Genomic DNA, 17,307 nt, shown 5'->3' on the forward strand with positions numbered 1-17,307 from the left:
TGTCTATGTTATATGTTTGTCCTATGTGCTGCCACCTACAGGACTGATTGTAGACTAGCAGCTTACCGCCAATACCCCATAAAGACAGCCCCCACCTGTTCAAGTATATACATCAGTCTTCCCACCGGCCAGTCAAAAAATAATAAAAGTTATACTCACATCGAGTCTCTGTGCTCTCATCGAGCTTTCGTTTCCTTCTCCTCCTGGCTCTTCTGCCAGACACAGCTCTGAACAGGAACACAGGTGGTCGGAGGTCATCACACGCTGCCGGTGACCTCCAAATTTTATAGAGTGGCATAGACAAACAGGTCTGCTCTGTCAATTGCATCGGTGTCTTAAAGACACAGATGCAATTGATGTTTCTAGTTGCCGATTTGGAAAGCCTTGGGCACCAGAATTCTACCACCTAAGGCAAGATTCTCATCCCGCCTCCTGGCAGATGCTGCCCTGGCCACCCATTGGTTGTGATGTCCATTGCATTATTGTATTATATTAATATACAGCACAAGTTTAAGTTGAATGGTTTGGGGCTCTAAATACCCAATGGTTCCTAAGGGCCATTGGTTTAATGTCCAAAATTTCCCTAAATAATAATACTGTAGTTTCTCCTGTCCAGTCTTCCAGTGTAATCACCTAATACATACTTGCTTCAGTCCTACCTCCAAAATTCTGTATATGAGGCAGCATGTGTAGTGCCAAGTCATGTCCTTTGTCCCACCCATTACTTACTCCTTAGTATTCCCACGCTGCCTCATTCCCAATTTAATGTTTCATATACTATATAATGCCCCACTAAGTGTCCCCCCACTTATAATACCCCCTTTCTTGTGCCCTCACTGTATAATACCTCCAGTCTTGTGACCATCTCCACACACTGTATAATGCCTCTCTGTGGACCCCATATATAAAACCCCATTATGTGGCTCACCAGGCCCCTTTAATAATCCCCCTTTTTGTATATTTGCCCCCTAAACTTTAGATTCTCAACTTATCCCTATACTTTTGATATTTTATCACCCTCCCTAACCTCCCATAACTCAGTTTTTTTATGTACCCCCCTCACATTGTGGACTCTTTCCCTCCTATTAAGCCCATCTGCATTCCAGGTGAAAACCATTGCGATTCACCTCTATTTTCTTTTGCGCTGGATCGGGGAGAGTTGGGGGTGGTGGGGGTTGACATTTTAGGCTTCATTGAACTGCAGGTGCCAGGGGCACTAGAGAGATGGATACAGGTGACCCATTTGACTAATATCTTTGTTTTGTTTTTTACCCAGACATGGACAGGACCCACCTAGGGCAATTTGAGATTTGACACCACTAGTCCATAAGGACCTTTAGGTGATTAATAGTCTTACCCTTTCTGATCACCACTATACAGGGAGTATTTTCCAGATTGGATCATTGACAAAGAAGAAAAATTCTATTTTAGATACATTTTGATATACAAAAAGTAGAAAAAAAAGTAACAATATTTCTTTAAAAATACATTTAGCAAAAGAAAAACTTGATTTAGACACTAGGTCATTTTCTGATGACTTTCATTCCCCTTAGTCTCCTCTTCCCTTCCCACTCCTTGTGTTCTGCTTATAAATGCAGATGCTAAATCCTGTGAAATGCGTCTCATTTACTTATGATAAAGCCAGTTATTCCTTCTGGGAGTGATCTGGATGTTGGAGAAATATATAACATTATACCCATGAGGACATGAAACCAGAATCCGGGGTACAGTCCTCTCCAGTGGATACAGTCTTAAAATATGTTCTCTATGAAACGCGCCGGTATCCACACTGAGAATATGCAAAGAAGGAGAGAGAATAGGATCATCCTTGAAATAAACTCAGAAGGGTCCCTGTCTGTTCAGATGTAATCAGGTCATGCGTGGGTCCGTCAGCTCATACAATAAAGGAGAGGGGAGTGCATCCCAAAACTAGGTAAACTTACCATACAGAGTTCTTAAAGGGAAACTGTTTTTTTCTCTCTTGGGGTGGTTGCAATTTCCTCTAGTCACAGACTTCATTACACGGTAAAGTTCTATACGGCAAGTTTGCCTAAGACAATCTAAGGTTTTAAGGGCTTTTAAATTGACTTTTCAGAAACAAAAAACATTAGTGAGAAGCTCCATAGGTCATGTGCCGGAACCAGAATCAGGGGGAAGACACCTGAGAGGTTCCCTTTAAAAAATATCCCTTTAAAGGGAACCTGTCAGCACATTATGCTCAAACACAGCTAGTGAAAGATTTGCATAGAGCCCTTTTAACTAAATGACACCCTTCTTTTAGCTAAAAATAGTGTTTCCCTCACATCACTATAAAATCAACTTTATTATCTTACCTGGCATGCATTCCAGCAGCAACTACCATCCTCATTCACCTCTTCTCCTCCCTATCATCAATGGAAGCATGCTGTGATTTCATGTGATCAGATACAGTCATGGAGTACATTTGGCAAATGTTAGTGGGTAAAGGACCGGAGATGACATCACCCTGGTCACATGACCTGAAGTGCTGAACAGTGATAGAGATGTATAGGGCATGGGGATGAGAAGAAGTGAGTGTGGGTGGACACCCCTCCCCCCTCTGACTCGCTTAGGATCTCCCTGTCGGTCAGGTAAGATTACAAAGTTGATTTTATAAGGATGTGAGGGAAACAGTTTTAGCTAAAAGAAGGGTGTTAGTTAGTTTATAGGGCTCTATGGGAACCTGTCACTAGGTGTGTATGTGGAAAATGTGGTGACAGATTCCCTTTAATACAAGTATCTATTAAATTACATATAAGCGACGGTGATTGGTCATCTCTACAGGCACGGAATGAAGTTCTCTCCAGCCACCTTTCTACATCGAAATTACTTCCAAGTCCTTCTCCAAAACTAATTTTCATACGTAATTCACTAAAACACAATATATTCAACTATTTGCATAATTTCAAAAACAATTGAGCAAAAAAAGTAGGTTTTTAAAAAATAGATCATTTAACCTCATTTTGTTCCAGACAGAGTCCTCCCGCAGCTCCTCAGCCTGGGGTCACACATTCCCACAAATGATGGCGTCTGCTCTTACTAATAAGGAGACAAATATGCGGCTGCTGTTCAGTGAAGCAAGCGGAGATCTGGTTCACAAATGTGTGAGTTATAAGTAATAATAGGGATCACTTCTGTGAATGTGTCGCCTAGAAGACCTTAAAGTCTTGTGTGACGTTAGAGAAAGGGCTTTAGGCTTCCTGAATTATTTATTTTAGCCATGGAATGTGTCGATATGTACGTCAGGAATACATGAATTATCTACGGAGATGAATGGCTTATTGTACAAGATTATCTTTATGTTATAGAAAAGAAGGAGCTTAGTAGATGAAACCTTGGGTCCTACTTGATGGTCAGGGCTTCAGTCAAAAATTGATATGCCCCTCCCCCCAAACAGCCTGTCACGGGTGCTCCTGCGACCCATGTTTCAGGTCGCAGACGCCCCCGTGTGCCCCCTCTCGACGGCAACCTCACTTACCTAGCCGCACTCCAGCAATGGTCTCCTCACTTCAGCATGCGCGTCTCCGCCACCTAGGGCGCGCGTCGGCCATCGGAAATTTAAAGGGCCACCTGACAACCTATAACTGCTCAACCTCTTCCTGTGACTCTTGCCGGATCTTTGTGCTTCTATGCATAAGAGAAAACTATATTCCAAGCCCTTTGTGATTATCCTAATTTCCTGTTGTGACCTCGACTCCGTTCCTGACTCCGATCGCGTGCTGCCTGTCCTGACCTACAGCTACTTCCCCGACTCTGATCCTGTGCTGCCTGTCCTGACCTACTGCTACTTCCCCGACTCTGATCCTGTGCTACCTGTCCTGACCTACTGCTACTACCCCGACTCTGATCCTGTGCTGCCTAACTTGACCTCCTGCTACTTCCCCGGCTCTGATCCTGTGCTGCCTGTCCTGACCTACTGCTACTTCCCTGACTCTGATCCTGTGCTACCTGTCTTGACCTCCTGTCTGTCCCCAACTATGAGTTTGCCTTATGATTCTGTACTACGCCTTGGCCGCCACTGCAGTCATAGTCGCGCCTGTGGAACAACCTGGTGGACCAACCTGCTTTGCGACGGGCTCTGGTGAAAACCAGGTACCACTTAGACTCCGGTCCCAGGTGTTGGATTACATCATCATCCGCAGTGGTTCAGTGGGTCCACTACCCCTGACACAGACAACCCCTGATCCATTTCAGTAATTGCAGGGACATCTTTAAACATCATCTACAGCTTGATCTGAATTTGCTGATGCAACACCCTCGCCGATGCAATGGCGAGGGAGTGTTTGCGAATAAGCCCCATAGCATGTCATCACATCACACAGGGGACATTGCAGTGGTTAATCCTACCTGGCAAGGCAGAAGTTAAATCTGTGTATGATGTAAAAGTCCAGTATCCAATGATCTGTGTTACATCCTGTCTCTGTGAACTGAGAGGTAATTGGAGGAGCAGCCACCACCTGACCAAAGGGAGGTAATAAAACTCCCTGGCCAGGAATGTTCTGGAGGAGTCTCCCCCAGAAGGGAGAAGAGACCAGTCCTAGTCAGACCCTCTGGGTCTGCAGGACACGAGCAGAGAGTAGTTAGCTGAGCAGTAGCTCGGAGGCTCTAGCACACCAGACCAGAGCAGGAAGAGCCTAGCCCCTGCCTGAAGTGGAGATAGTAGCTAGATAGTGAGGAAAGGGGGATCATCCTACCTTTAAGGGTGATACCTGAAGATATCCAGGATCAAGCTGAAGCATCCTATTAGGACACAGCTGCCTCCCAGCCTGCCCTTGCATCCAGGCTGGTGATCTCCCTCCTGTGGCTCCCTCCAAATACCTCTCCAGTACTCCACCATCTTGTTAAAGGCACGTTGCTGATGTTCCTGTCGGTTCCAATAAAGAACTGTAAGTGTTTCTGTTCAACCTCTGCCTCCGTCTGGTCCCTGCTACCACAACTACCATCATCTCAGGCACCCTGTCCACCACACAGAGACTTACACTCGGGACATTAAGGGGTTGCCCCAGGGAGATCCGCTATAGCAGCCTCTCTCTCCTCATTTCTTGCCAACACCACCCTGCTGGAGACCTGCCAGGCTGTAGGACAGCCCTCCGGTTCCCCATACCAAGCACCGTGACACAAGCGTGCTTAGGCCGCAACCGCCAGCCACTCAGGTACTGCGGGCCCCGGCTGACTCCAGGCCTCACCTCAAGGGCTAGGCCCCGGTGGGGGATGTTGCACTGACAACATTAATTACAATTGATAATCTCCTCACACAGCGTCAGCGGGTCACTGATAATACACAAACTGATGCTGCCTCACACACTCATAGTCAGTCAGTGACACAGATATTAGTGACATCTAATAACCTACAGGATATGATCTACTCAACTAGGAAGAGTACTTCCTTTACGATTTCTCCCAGCCATGTTTTATCACTGCTTAATTCACACTCAGCACTATCCAGCACAGCTCCACACTGCGCCCCTAAAAAAATCACAGTCACTTACATTATAATGGATATTGTCCCTTAATATACATATATCATCCTCACAAAACTCATGATCAAATGCCTGTGTATAAGGTACTCATATAAGAACATGTGCTTTACCTTTTAAATTTAGTCATAATTAACAATGCAAAATTGTACACAACACATATTAATACTTCTGTATTTTGCCTGATGTGTTTGCAATACGTTTCAACAATGAAGTTAGTAATTTATGCACAGCACCCTGATACTTTATAAACAGCCCCATTAATTTATATATATCCAGCCGCCACATAGATAGTATATACAACTACCCAGTAGATAATATGTACAGCCCCCCCCCCCAATTAAAAAACAATAAAAACAATAAACCTAATACTTACCTTCAAGCTACAGCACGAACACTCCCCCGTCACTATTGTCTTGTCCTCGTACACTTCTCCCACCAGCAGCCGCATTGTCTGTGAAGGGACATGGCCGGGTGCGTGATGATGTACCGCTGGCCTGTGTCCTGCAGAGCAGTGCTCATAGGTGGGTCTGGGCTGAACCTCTCTGCCTATCAATTACATTAGTGTCTTAAAGGCACTGATGTAATTGATTTTTCTGGTAGTGCGAACTTGCCAGCGTTTGGCAAGTCCGTACTACTGGCAATCTGAAATTGTGAATTTCCCCACTGTGGGACTAATAAAGGATTATCTTATCTTAATCTGGTGTCCCCCACAGGTTTCTCAATCTGCTGCCTGAGGCAGGATTCTCATCCTGCCTCATCGCAGTTGCAGCCCAGTTGATAGCAGCATGCTATAGAGCAGGAGGAGCTTATGATATTGTACAAAGGGGCACATTTACTTACCCGTCTGCTAAAGTTCACCGAAAGCGCATTGTCCAACGATAAAGCACTGTGCCACGATTCACATATCCTTTATGTGTCGCTTCCCTGCTAATGTTTGGCAGAGTTCCTCAAATCCACTTAGTTGATTAACCACTATGTCAGACAGAAAGGTGGCAGGTGGAGCAGGTCAAGATATATCAGGTGTGGATGGGCCAGGATTTCAACACACCAAGCCTTATGCGTCAGATTAGATCAGCCATGACGCCTCCTCCAAACATTGAGAAATGAGTCTGGAATCTATCTACCTGCCTCAGCCACTATTCTGATGCTGCCACCCGCCAGATGCCACACATCTGCTGCCAGTTGCTCCATCTGCCTCCCACAATCTTTACCAGGGACTGGAATTGTCACCCACCTCCACACTCTGTCATTGTGCCACTCTCTGACCTCATGCTGCTGCTGCTGGCACCTCCTCACTCTATCATTGTGCCCCTCTGTGGCCTACCATGTTTATGCCACCTCCTGAATTTTTCATTGTGCCACCCTCTGACATCATGCTGCTGCTGCTGGCACCTCCTCACTCTATCATTGTGCCCCTCTGTGGCCTACCATGTTTATGCCACCTCCTGAATTTTTCATTGTGACACCCTCTGACATCATGCTGCTGCTGCCACTGCCGCCTCCATGCTCTAACATTGTGCCACACTGTGGCCTACCATGTTGCTGCCACCTAAAGAATTTGTCATTGTGACACTCTCTGACCTCATGGCACTGCTGCTGCCACTGCCACCTCCATGCTCTAACATTGTGCCACACTGTGGCTTACCATGTTGCTGCCACCTCCTGATTTTTTCATTGTGCCACTCTTTGACCTCATGCCGCTGCTGCTGCCACTGCTGCCTCCACACTCTACCATTGTGACACACTGTGGCCTACCATGTTGCTGCCATCTAAAGAATTTGTCATCGTGCTACTCTCGGACCTCATGCAGCTGCTGTTGCTCATGCTGCCACTGCCACCTTTGAAGTTCTTTTTTGGCAAAGACATTTAATTGTAATGGATGATGCATGTGGCGTCTCCAATCTTCAAATTTAAATTAAAAATTTCAACTTCGAATTCATTTCTAACTTGTTACCCGAATATTTCCAATTTGCGCCGATTGTACCTGAATTGCCCCAGGATTTTGGCGCACGCGATCGGATTGTGGCGCATCGGCGACGGCATGCGCGCGACGGAAATCGGGGGGCGTGGACGAACAAAAACCCGACGTATTCGGAAAAACCGCCGCATTTAAAAACCGAAAATGTGTCGCTTGGGACGCGCTTACCTTCACTTGGTCCAGCTCGGTGTATTGAAGTGCGTTCAGATGCTTTTCAGCGCAGCAGCGCCACCTGGTGGACAGCGGAGGAACTACCATCATAAATCCCGTCCGGAACCGAATCCAGCGCAGAGAACGCGCTGCTGGATCGCGAATGGGCCGGGTAAGTAAATCTGCCCCATTGTGCAACTCTGTGGCATATAATGTTGCTGCCACCTCCATAATTTGTCAATGTACCACTCGGCGGCCTACTCATGCTGCTGCCAACTGACCAAGGTCTCCCTGGAACACCCTGTGATTTCCATAATGCTGTTTTCCCCCTCCACCACTCTATGACGTTGCCACTATGTTTGGTTTTCCCCTTCATTTCATCAGTCAGAAGGAAAGAAAAGACTCAGGATTGATAGCCAAAAGCAGGAGTGGATACAGAACACAGAGGACATGCAAGTATCCCATTTACTGGTCATCTCTATTCTGGATCTACTTCTGTTTGTTTTTGGCTTTAGCAAAACTGATGGATTATTGACCGATTGAAAGAGGACACTGACGCGTGAAAAGAAGGGCAAAATGATCAGTGACGTCAATGCAATATTACTGCCAACACCCTCTGCACTCTTTTGGGGGGTTTCTACATGTATCCGCGTTTAACAAAACAGGTTCTGTCGTAATCTATGGAATCATCTGATGTCAGTGTAAAAAGAGTGCACTCTTTGATGTTATAGTGGGATCTTGGCCCTCAGCTAAGTCCTTTCGAGCTGGCACAGCCGTTACCTTGCCAGGCTGTGTTCCCGCTTCGCTTATTTGGGGAAGTTGGCCTCTGTAAGTGCACATGGAAGTGAAGGAGTGAAGCGATTCTAAGAGCCGCGGCTGTCATGTGTGTGTCATACTAAAACACAGCATTGTTTGAAGACCAAACCACGCTCCCTATGCATATTTAAGCATGGCACAATGTTCTATAACACCCTACAGGCTCTCTGCAGCCAGGAAATACCAGCTTTTTGACTTGATTCAGGATTGGATTTGAGTCGAATCAGTTTTTTTCAAAAAATTCGGTGAATCGGGTTGAATCGAATTTCAACAAATTTGCCCACTCCTAATTGTAACCCCAGAAAAAATTATTTTGGTCTCTGTGACAATTGGATTTTAAAAATGTTGGATTGTCACAAGAACCAGGATAACAATAAAGCTTCATTACAGACGCCTGTGATAACTGTTACAGCTGATTATTGTAGCCTAAGGATAAAGTACAGTAAATTACCAACATCCAGAGGTGCGTTTGTAACTAGGGGTCGTCTGTAAGTGGGGTGTTCTTAAGTAGGGGACCTCCTGTATTTATTATTATTCTGAAAAAAAAAAAAGAAGCAAATTCTTCCATATTCCAATCAAGTTTTCCATATCTAACCACCATCTACTTGCGATAAAAATAAATGCATAATGTAGTTCAGGCTAATTCATATTTCATTCCTTCATTGCCCTAAACATGAATAATTAAAGCATATTCCATTCAGTCTTACGAGACAGCAATACATAAATATAGGAGAAAAATAATTATTATTAAATACGTTTGTTCGTCCTTTGACCTTGGCTGTTATTGCAGCGCTGATGCCACCGGCGCTCCGTTATTAAGATTCGCAGCGGCTTCCCAGAGGAGCAGGTCTGTGGCAGAACACAGGATATGTGAAATACATATGTATCAACAGTCACCAGAGCATGAAGGGAAATGCAAAGTTCTCTGCGTAACGAGAACTGGAGGTTATGCGTATTCATCGTAGATTCATCAAAAGTACTGAGTTTCTCCTGTACGGGATTATCCGAAATTCTGTTGATTTTAGATATAATTCCAAATTGAGCTGCGTCTCAGAATATATGACATATTATTATATTATTTGCATGAACGCTCAATGCAGTTGACTCTAGTCCCATACTGGAGGTAATTGTTGCAAAGCCTGACCCAGACCATACACCACATTTATGGCAAGCTTGAACCTAGTCAAAAATTAGCCATACATTTTGCCAAGGCAGAAAGGCGTGATACATGCCCCCAGTTTTAAACTGCACAAGATTTAGTCATCAAAAAAAAAAGGGAAAATATAATCAACACAAATTTAAAATTCCATGTTGGTCATACAAGTACAGCACAGACAGCTCTGCCTTATCTTTTCACTCACTCACAGCTCTGCTACATCCATTCATTCACTCACAGCTGTGCCTTATCCATTCACTCACACACAACTCTGCTACATCCATTCACAAACACAGCACTGCTACCTCTATTCACACACATAGCTCTGCCAATCCATTCAGTCACACACAGCTCTGCAATATCCATTCAATCATACACAGCTTTGCAATATCCATGCATTCATACACAGCTCTACTACATTCATTCACTCACACACAGCTGTGCCTCATTCATTCAATCATACACAGCTTGTTACATCCATTCACAAACACACACAGCTTTGCTACATCCATTCACAAACACACACAGCCCTGCTACATCCAATCACTCACACACAGCTCTGTTATCCATTCAGTCACACGCAGATCTGCAATATCCATTCGTTCATCCCCAGCTTTGCCTCATCCATTCATTCACACATAGCTGTACTACATCCATTTACACACACACAGCGTTGCTACATCCATTCAAACACACAGCTCTGCTAATCCATTCATTCACACATAGCTCTACAATATCCATTTATTTACACACAGCTCTGCTACAGCAATTCACTCACACACAGTCCTGCTATATCTACTCATTCACTCACATCTCTGCTATATCCATTCACCCACATACCCCGTGCTACATTCGCAACATTCACTGAAATTAACACACAGCTCATTTCAGGCAATAGATGACTTCTCTGCTCATTTTCATATGACTTTGGAGTTGATAGGTAAACGGGAAAGATTTCACATTAAAGGAGCAATGGTACAATGGCCATTTCATACTCTGGCAGTTTTGTAGGGTAAAAGCTGGCGGCAGTGTCCCTTTAACTGCAATACCAGACACAACCTACAGGTGTCGCACCATTCCTGAAATGTTTTTCTAATCTTTATGAACCAAATCCTTTATGAAAATTTTAACAAAACCAAATTAAGTGATTATTGTATTTTCACATTCCAGGTTTAAAGTCTTTGGGAATGACCATCGCTCAGTGTTATGAAGAAGTCGGACTTCTGCTCCTCTTCCTATCAGTGGGGATTTCCATATTCTCCGCCCTGGAATACGCCGTTGAGTATAACGTCCCTGACACAACTTTCACGAGTGTCCCTAGTGCCTGGTGGTGGGCGACAACCTCCATGACAACTGTTGGCTACGGAGACATCAGACCTGACACCACGTTTGGTAAAATTGTGGCTTTCTTGTGTATTTTGTCTGGAATCTTAGTTTTGGCGCTGCCAATTGCCATCATCAATGACCGATTTGCGGCTTGTTACTTCACCCTAAAAATGAAGGAGGCGGCTCTGAGGCAAAGAGAGGCCTTGAAGAAGCTCATGAAAAACATCAGTACCGAATCCGATATCAACGTCAACCTGAGGGACATTTACGCTAAAAGCGTCATGGAAATGTTACGACTGAAAACCCGAGAGCGGGCGAGCACGAGGAGCAGCGGAGGAGACGATTTCTGGTAAATCCAGAATAGGGATCATTTTTGACTTTACATTTGTAGGATTTAGAAACTTGAAAGTATTTTTAAAAATTTTTCCAGATGACCACTTCTTACAACAGATCTTCGTGACTACACTTCCTGTCTCTGTTGTCAAGTATTGGATAAAGGATAAGGGGAAAAAAACTAGACAATAAAAATCTGGAATGTGAGATCAGCCAAAACATGGAAGATAATGACGAGGGGTTAACATTGATTATCATGTCCTTTCTTCAAGTTAATGGGGCACATTTACTTACCCAGTCCTGTCGTGATCCCCGATCCGGACTGTCCGATGAGGATGAAGTCCGGCACGATTCCGCCCGATATCCTACATGTGTTGCTTCCCCACTCAGGTCCGCCGGAGTTCACCATCTTCGTCCCGGTGTATGTGAGTGCATGTCTTGCGACACACTTTGAATTTTAAATCCCACGCTTAGTCCAAATCGGTCGGGTTGTTCTCAACGGCCACGCCCCCATTTGTGTCGCATGAAAGTCGCTGTGATTGCTCCAAAATCCGATTGTGTGCGCCAAAAACCCCTGTTAAATGCGGCACAAATCGGAAATAGTCGGGAAACCCGACGGAAATGCGGTGTGCGGACCCTTAGTAAATGTGCCCCAATGTGTTAAAAGCAGAAGAAAATATCAAGCGTGAAAATTTCAAGAGTAACAAAATTTTCAACGATAGGGCAGATGATAATAGTAAACTTTGTAATCTACTTCATTAAGGAAATCTTTTCCTGTGCCCTTTTTTTTCCTCTGCCTTTCTTCCATATTTAAGCAGTTTGCGTAAATCAGCTTTCTGTCCTGTATCCACTGTGAGGTAAAGGAACCTGATAAAGTGTCTAGTGACTTATCTCCTTACAGACCATGGAGAGTCTAATCTTTTCAGAGAGAGGAAATACCCTTTAGGTATGGAAAGAGTTAATCGATAGCCGACTTATCTGTTTTTAATGGGTGGACCTCATAAGGCTTTCAGATACACTGCTCACTACAGGACAAAGAAGGAGAAAAAAATGGAACAAAGAAGTTGGATTACTTAATGAAGTATAATACAAACCTTACTATTCTCACCTAAACCATTCATTTCTGAAGTAAAGGAAGAAAATATGGTATTAGGGGTTTAGTTACTCTTGAAAGGGATTATTTAAAGGATGATTCATAAGTTACAGATTGCTGGGGTCCCGCAAACAGAACCGCACTGACTGTCAGAGTGTACAACCAAAAGTCCTGTGTATGCGCATTGACTTCAACGAAACAGCTGGATCATTGAAGTGAATAAAGCACCAATTACGAATGTGCCACTTACCTGATATGTAAAGTGACGCCTCCTGTCCGGTACCTCATGAGTCAGACATTCCTGCCCATAAAATGGCCGCAGATGGAGGGTCATGTGATCTCTAACCGTCCATGCGCAATCGATCCACCAAGACTTTATGAAAGTATTCATGAATATAAGATTATGGTCTTGGCAGGGCAATTGTTTATGGACAAATAGAGATCACATGACCTTCCATCTGCGGCCATTTTATGGACAGGAATCTCTGGCTGATGAGGTAACAGACAGGAGGCTTCACTTTACATATCAAGAAAGCGGAGCAGAACTATTAATAGATGTATATTGGTAAGTTACCAAATTTCCCCCACACTTACATATGTTACAAAAAGCATGAAGTAAGATGAACAACCCCTTTAAGCAAATTTAACATAAGCCAAATTGTAATGGCGGGAGGACTTGGTCAGAGCTTTTAAAGTGGTTGAAGAAACGTGACTATAGTGGTAGAAGTGGCTGCTGATCCATGGTCAGTTGTAAAACATTTAAAACCCTTCCTACTATTTTCATGTTTTTTTTGTGTAATGGATGCCATGTGGACACAAAATAAAAAATGGGTGAGGTATGTTTTTAAAGGAAACCTAACATTTGATTTGATGCCTTATGAAGAAAACATACCTTCAGAATACTGTAGCTACACTGATGCAGGATCATATCTTGGTTAATCCCTGAGCTGAGTGGTTTTGCTGAAAAAAACTATTATAACGTTCAGGTCCTTGGGAAAGCTGGGTCAGCATGTCTGCCTTGATCAACACATTAGATACTGTTACTATTAGATTACAAATGGAGGTTAGTCAAGACTTGACTAATCAACCTGAGCAGGATCACTCATACACAGCAGCTGGGGGATGGTGCAGCAATTGATTATTCTGTCTGGCAGGGAGAACAGTGATTACATCATCATCTCCTGCAGAGAAAAACGCACATGCTAGAAGAAGCACTGAAGCAGCCATAGAAGTGACAGAGCTTCATTATCATAATGTTATATCTGTTTTATCAGCAAAACCACTCAGCTCAGGGATTAACCAAGATATGATCCTGCATCAGTGTAGCTACCGCATTCTCAATGTATGTTTGCTTCATAATGCATCAAATCAAACGGTAGATTTCCTTTAACAATGGACACACCTGTGTGAATAATCTGTGAAGAGATGTGACACTGTTTTGGAAGATAGTAGCCTTGCCTTGCTAAACTTGGGCCAGCCCTTTAAATATGAGCCACCAAGGATGAAGTCATGAAACTCAGTAGGTACAAGTGAGGACTAACGACTGTTTGGGTCGGGACTGCAGGGATTTGTGAACTAAATCGCCTTAGGGCATGTATAACTCTGCCGATGCTGTGTCACCTGCAAGAAAACAGAAGGAAACAGCCAGAAACGGAAACGAATGAGGGGAGTACCTGTACATGAACTGTTAAGGGCAGAGTGCGAGGGAGACTTCCTGCCACTCCGTTCCGTGAAGCTATGTGGATAATTGCACAAATGATAGTTTATTCTTATCTTCTATTTTCCTACCCAGAGAAAGAAAATTGCATCGAAATGAAAAGGAGAAAAAGCCATAGATTCAAAAACATATTTTAAGACTTTGAAGGTGATTTCCCAAACCAAAAACTACATGTCCGAGTATTCAAAAATAAGAGTTAGGCTACATGCACATAACCATGTGCTCACCTGGGTTGGGTCCCGGGCAAGCACAGATCCGGGTGCAGAAGAGGGGAGGAGGAGTGAATAGAGAGCAGAGTGGCCGCAATCAGGCAAAGATAGGACATGTCATGGTCACCTCCCAGGTCATGGTGCGTTAGGACAAAGTGGTGCAGATTTACTTACCCGGTCGGTTCACGACCCAGCGGCGCGTTCTCTGCGCTGGATTCGGGTTTGGCCGGGATTCATTAAGGTTCATCCAGGCCTATCCTGGATGAAGGTAAGTGCAAGCTCCGCGACACTTTCGGTTTTTTAAATGCGGCGGTTTTTCCGGATCCGTCGGGTTTTCATCGGCCACGCCCCCGATTTCCGTCGCGTGCATGCCAGCGCCGATGCGCCACAATCCGATCGCGTGCGCCAAAAACCTGGGGCAATACTGGGAAAATCTGCGCAAATCGGAAATATTCGGGTAACACGTCGGGAAAACGCGAATCGGGCTCTTAGTAATTGACCCCCAGTGTGCTCACCGCACCGTGATTGGATGTCATAGACCTCTATTGTGCCTATGATATGGTGCGGCCAGATGAGGGCCATAAAAATGGTCTTGTGCATATAGCCTTAAAGGGTTTGTCTATTTCCTGGGATACCCACCAATTAAGAGAATGGGACTCCTGTTTTTACTAATGGGTGGAGAAGCAGACAGAACATGCATCCTGATGCTCTATTCAATTCTTTGGAAGCCGTCAGAGATCACAGAGCACAATTTTTTAAATTATTTCTTTTCCCTTACTTTAAAAAAAACAATGCAAGCATTTAAAATATGATGATCATGCCCTGGCTATTGCTCCGGCTTCCAATTTACTAATATTTAGTGAATTTTTAATGTTTGGTAAACATTCCTTTTAAAAGAACCTGTCATCAGAAATTGACCTAATAAACCACCACCAGTATGTTGCCAAACAGCGTCTAGATTATGTTTCTTTCTTGGCCCAGTGTGGTGGCATAATCCAGAAAACCAACATTGCAGTGAGATGTATAAAGTCAGGGAGGCGGAGAGTTTAACACTGAAGTCAAGCTCTCCCCGCCTCTTAATTCTTCCTCCCATGTGATTGACATCATGCGCCAGACTTAAGGAGATCTGGTCAATTATATCTCCGGATGCAGTACCATCAAATACAGTGTAGGGGGCATTCTGAGGCAGGGAGAGCTTGACTTCAGTGTTAAACTCTCCGCCTCCTTGACTTCATAAAACCAGTTTACATCCCATTTCAAAGTTGATTTTCTGGATGATGCCACCACACTGGACCATGAAAGAGACATCATCTAGAAGCTGCTCAGCTGCTAGACAACATACTGCTAGTGGTTTATTAGGCCAATTTCTGATGTCAGGTTCCCATTAAATGTTGAGCTGAGGTTTAATAAGGGAAGAAGTATCTTTAGTACATCTTACAGAAGCCATAAAATGAATGACTAGAACTTACAGGACTCATGACGTGGAACATTTACTGCATCCAGGGGCCTTGCACTTAAAATCCCATGGAATATAACTCATGAAAAAAAGTTTAGACCAAATATGTTAGAAAGAAACTGTATAAAAGTAATTATTTTTCCATCAAATTTTATTTTTAATATAACATTTAGGATCATACAGGAGCCCCCATAGTAAATAATGAGCTATTGTTATTGTTTGGGCGAAGGGACAGTTACGTTGTGTACAGGCAGGATTGCTTTGTATATGAATTCTGTATGTAGAAAATCTATATGTAACATGATGTGTTATTTTATCTGGCATTTAAAGGGTTTATCCAGGCTAAACATATTTATAACATATCCATAAAATAGGTCCTCCGAATCAAATATGTGGTACCCAGCACCCAACTGGTCATCTGATAACCAAAGTGTAGATCAGGAAGCAGAATGCTCTAAGCTTAGGTAAGCTGATCTGCAGTAACCTGCTCTGACCACTACACAGAGAATGGTGCTGTCTGCTTCATATTCTCTGATTATCAGCTGCTGAGAACAGCTGATCTATGGGTGTTGGACCTCCACCAATCTGAAATTGATGACCTATCCTTTAATATTTTAGTATGGAAAATCCCTTTAACAACAATGCATTTTTATTGTGTTGCAGATAGGCCTTATAATCAATAAAGAAACTGTTCATTTTAACTGTAAAGGTTTACATTTCTTTCTTTTGTAGATGTTACTTTGGGCTACTTCGCTGAAGGTCTAGTATTTAATTTGTTTTTCTAAGGGGGTGGCCACAGTTCTTTCTTGATGATCTGTATAACATTGCAGCAGAGTGTGTGCGCTTTATGGCAGCTGCAAAGAATGTCATGGGTTACTACAAGTGAAGGGAAGGACTGGATCACAGCGTTTAGTATTGTCTTCCACCCACCCCTCCACCTGCCTACCCAATCAAAATAGGCAGCTCACTGTCCCTGCTGCCTTCTACTATGTAGGTCACATTCTCACCAACAAACTAGACCGCCCTGACCCCATTCCCATTCCAAACTAAAAGGGATATTCCCACGAAGATAAGATTCTTAAATTTACTCAGGATTAATAACACAACCTCTAATTCACTGTTATTAACACAAATGCAGCATTTCACAGATATAATTCCAACCTGTCTCTATCAGTCCTGGTGTTTACACTTTTGGTTGCCCCGGGATCCGACTATAAACCGGATTCTTCTAGTGAACAGCTTCTCTTGTCTGCACACTGCAGTGCTCTCTGCCTCCTGCATTACAAGACCAGCTCAGACACAGGCACTTCCTGCCAGCAAGCATCAACGTGTAGAGCCTAGGCATATAGCAGAGCTGACTGTGTGTGTGTTATAGGTGAGTTAGCAGTGTGTCATTGTGTGTTATATCCATCTCATGGATCTCATCATCTCTCATTTCTCATCTATCTCATATCTCTTTTTCTATATGTCAGATACTATTAGAATATCCAGATGGTAAATAAAAGTGTTAGTAAACCCTGTACCCTGATAATATAAGCACATTGTCAGCACACAGCATCATGAAGTGTCAGCTTA

At 43.7% G+C, this 17,307-nt stretch overlaps 1 protein-coding gene across 2 annotated transcripts in view; it reads left to right on the forward strand.

Annotated features, from left to right (window-relative positions):
• Positions 1 to 16,440, forward strand: part of KCNV1 (potassium voltage-gated channel modifier subfamily V member 1) — a 35,661-nt gene extending 19,221 nt beyond the window's left edge. The window contains exons 2-3 of one of the 2 annotated variants that reach the window (XM_072151305.1): positions 10,769 to 11,273; positions 11,355 to 16,440. In XM_072151305.1, coding sequence (XP_072007406.1) covers positions 10,769 to 11,273; position 11,355 — 506 coding nt within the window. In that variant the 3' untranslated portion in view covers positions 11,356 to 16,440. Of the gene's footprint in view, positions 1 to 10,768 lie in introns of both variants that reach the window. The other variant, XM_072151304.1, reaches the window with a different exon arrangement.
• The last annotated feature ends 867 nt before the right edge of the window (positions 16,441 to 17,307 follow it).

This window comes from Engystomops pustulosus, chromosome 5, assembly GCF_040894005.1.
Source record: "Engystomops pustulosus chromosome 5, aEngPut4.maternal, whole genome shotgun sequence".
Taxonomy (NCBI): domain Eukaryota; kingdom Metazoa; phylum Chordata; class Amphibia; order Anura; family Leptodactylidae; genus Engystomops; species Engystomops pustulosus.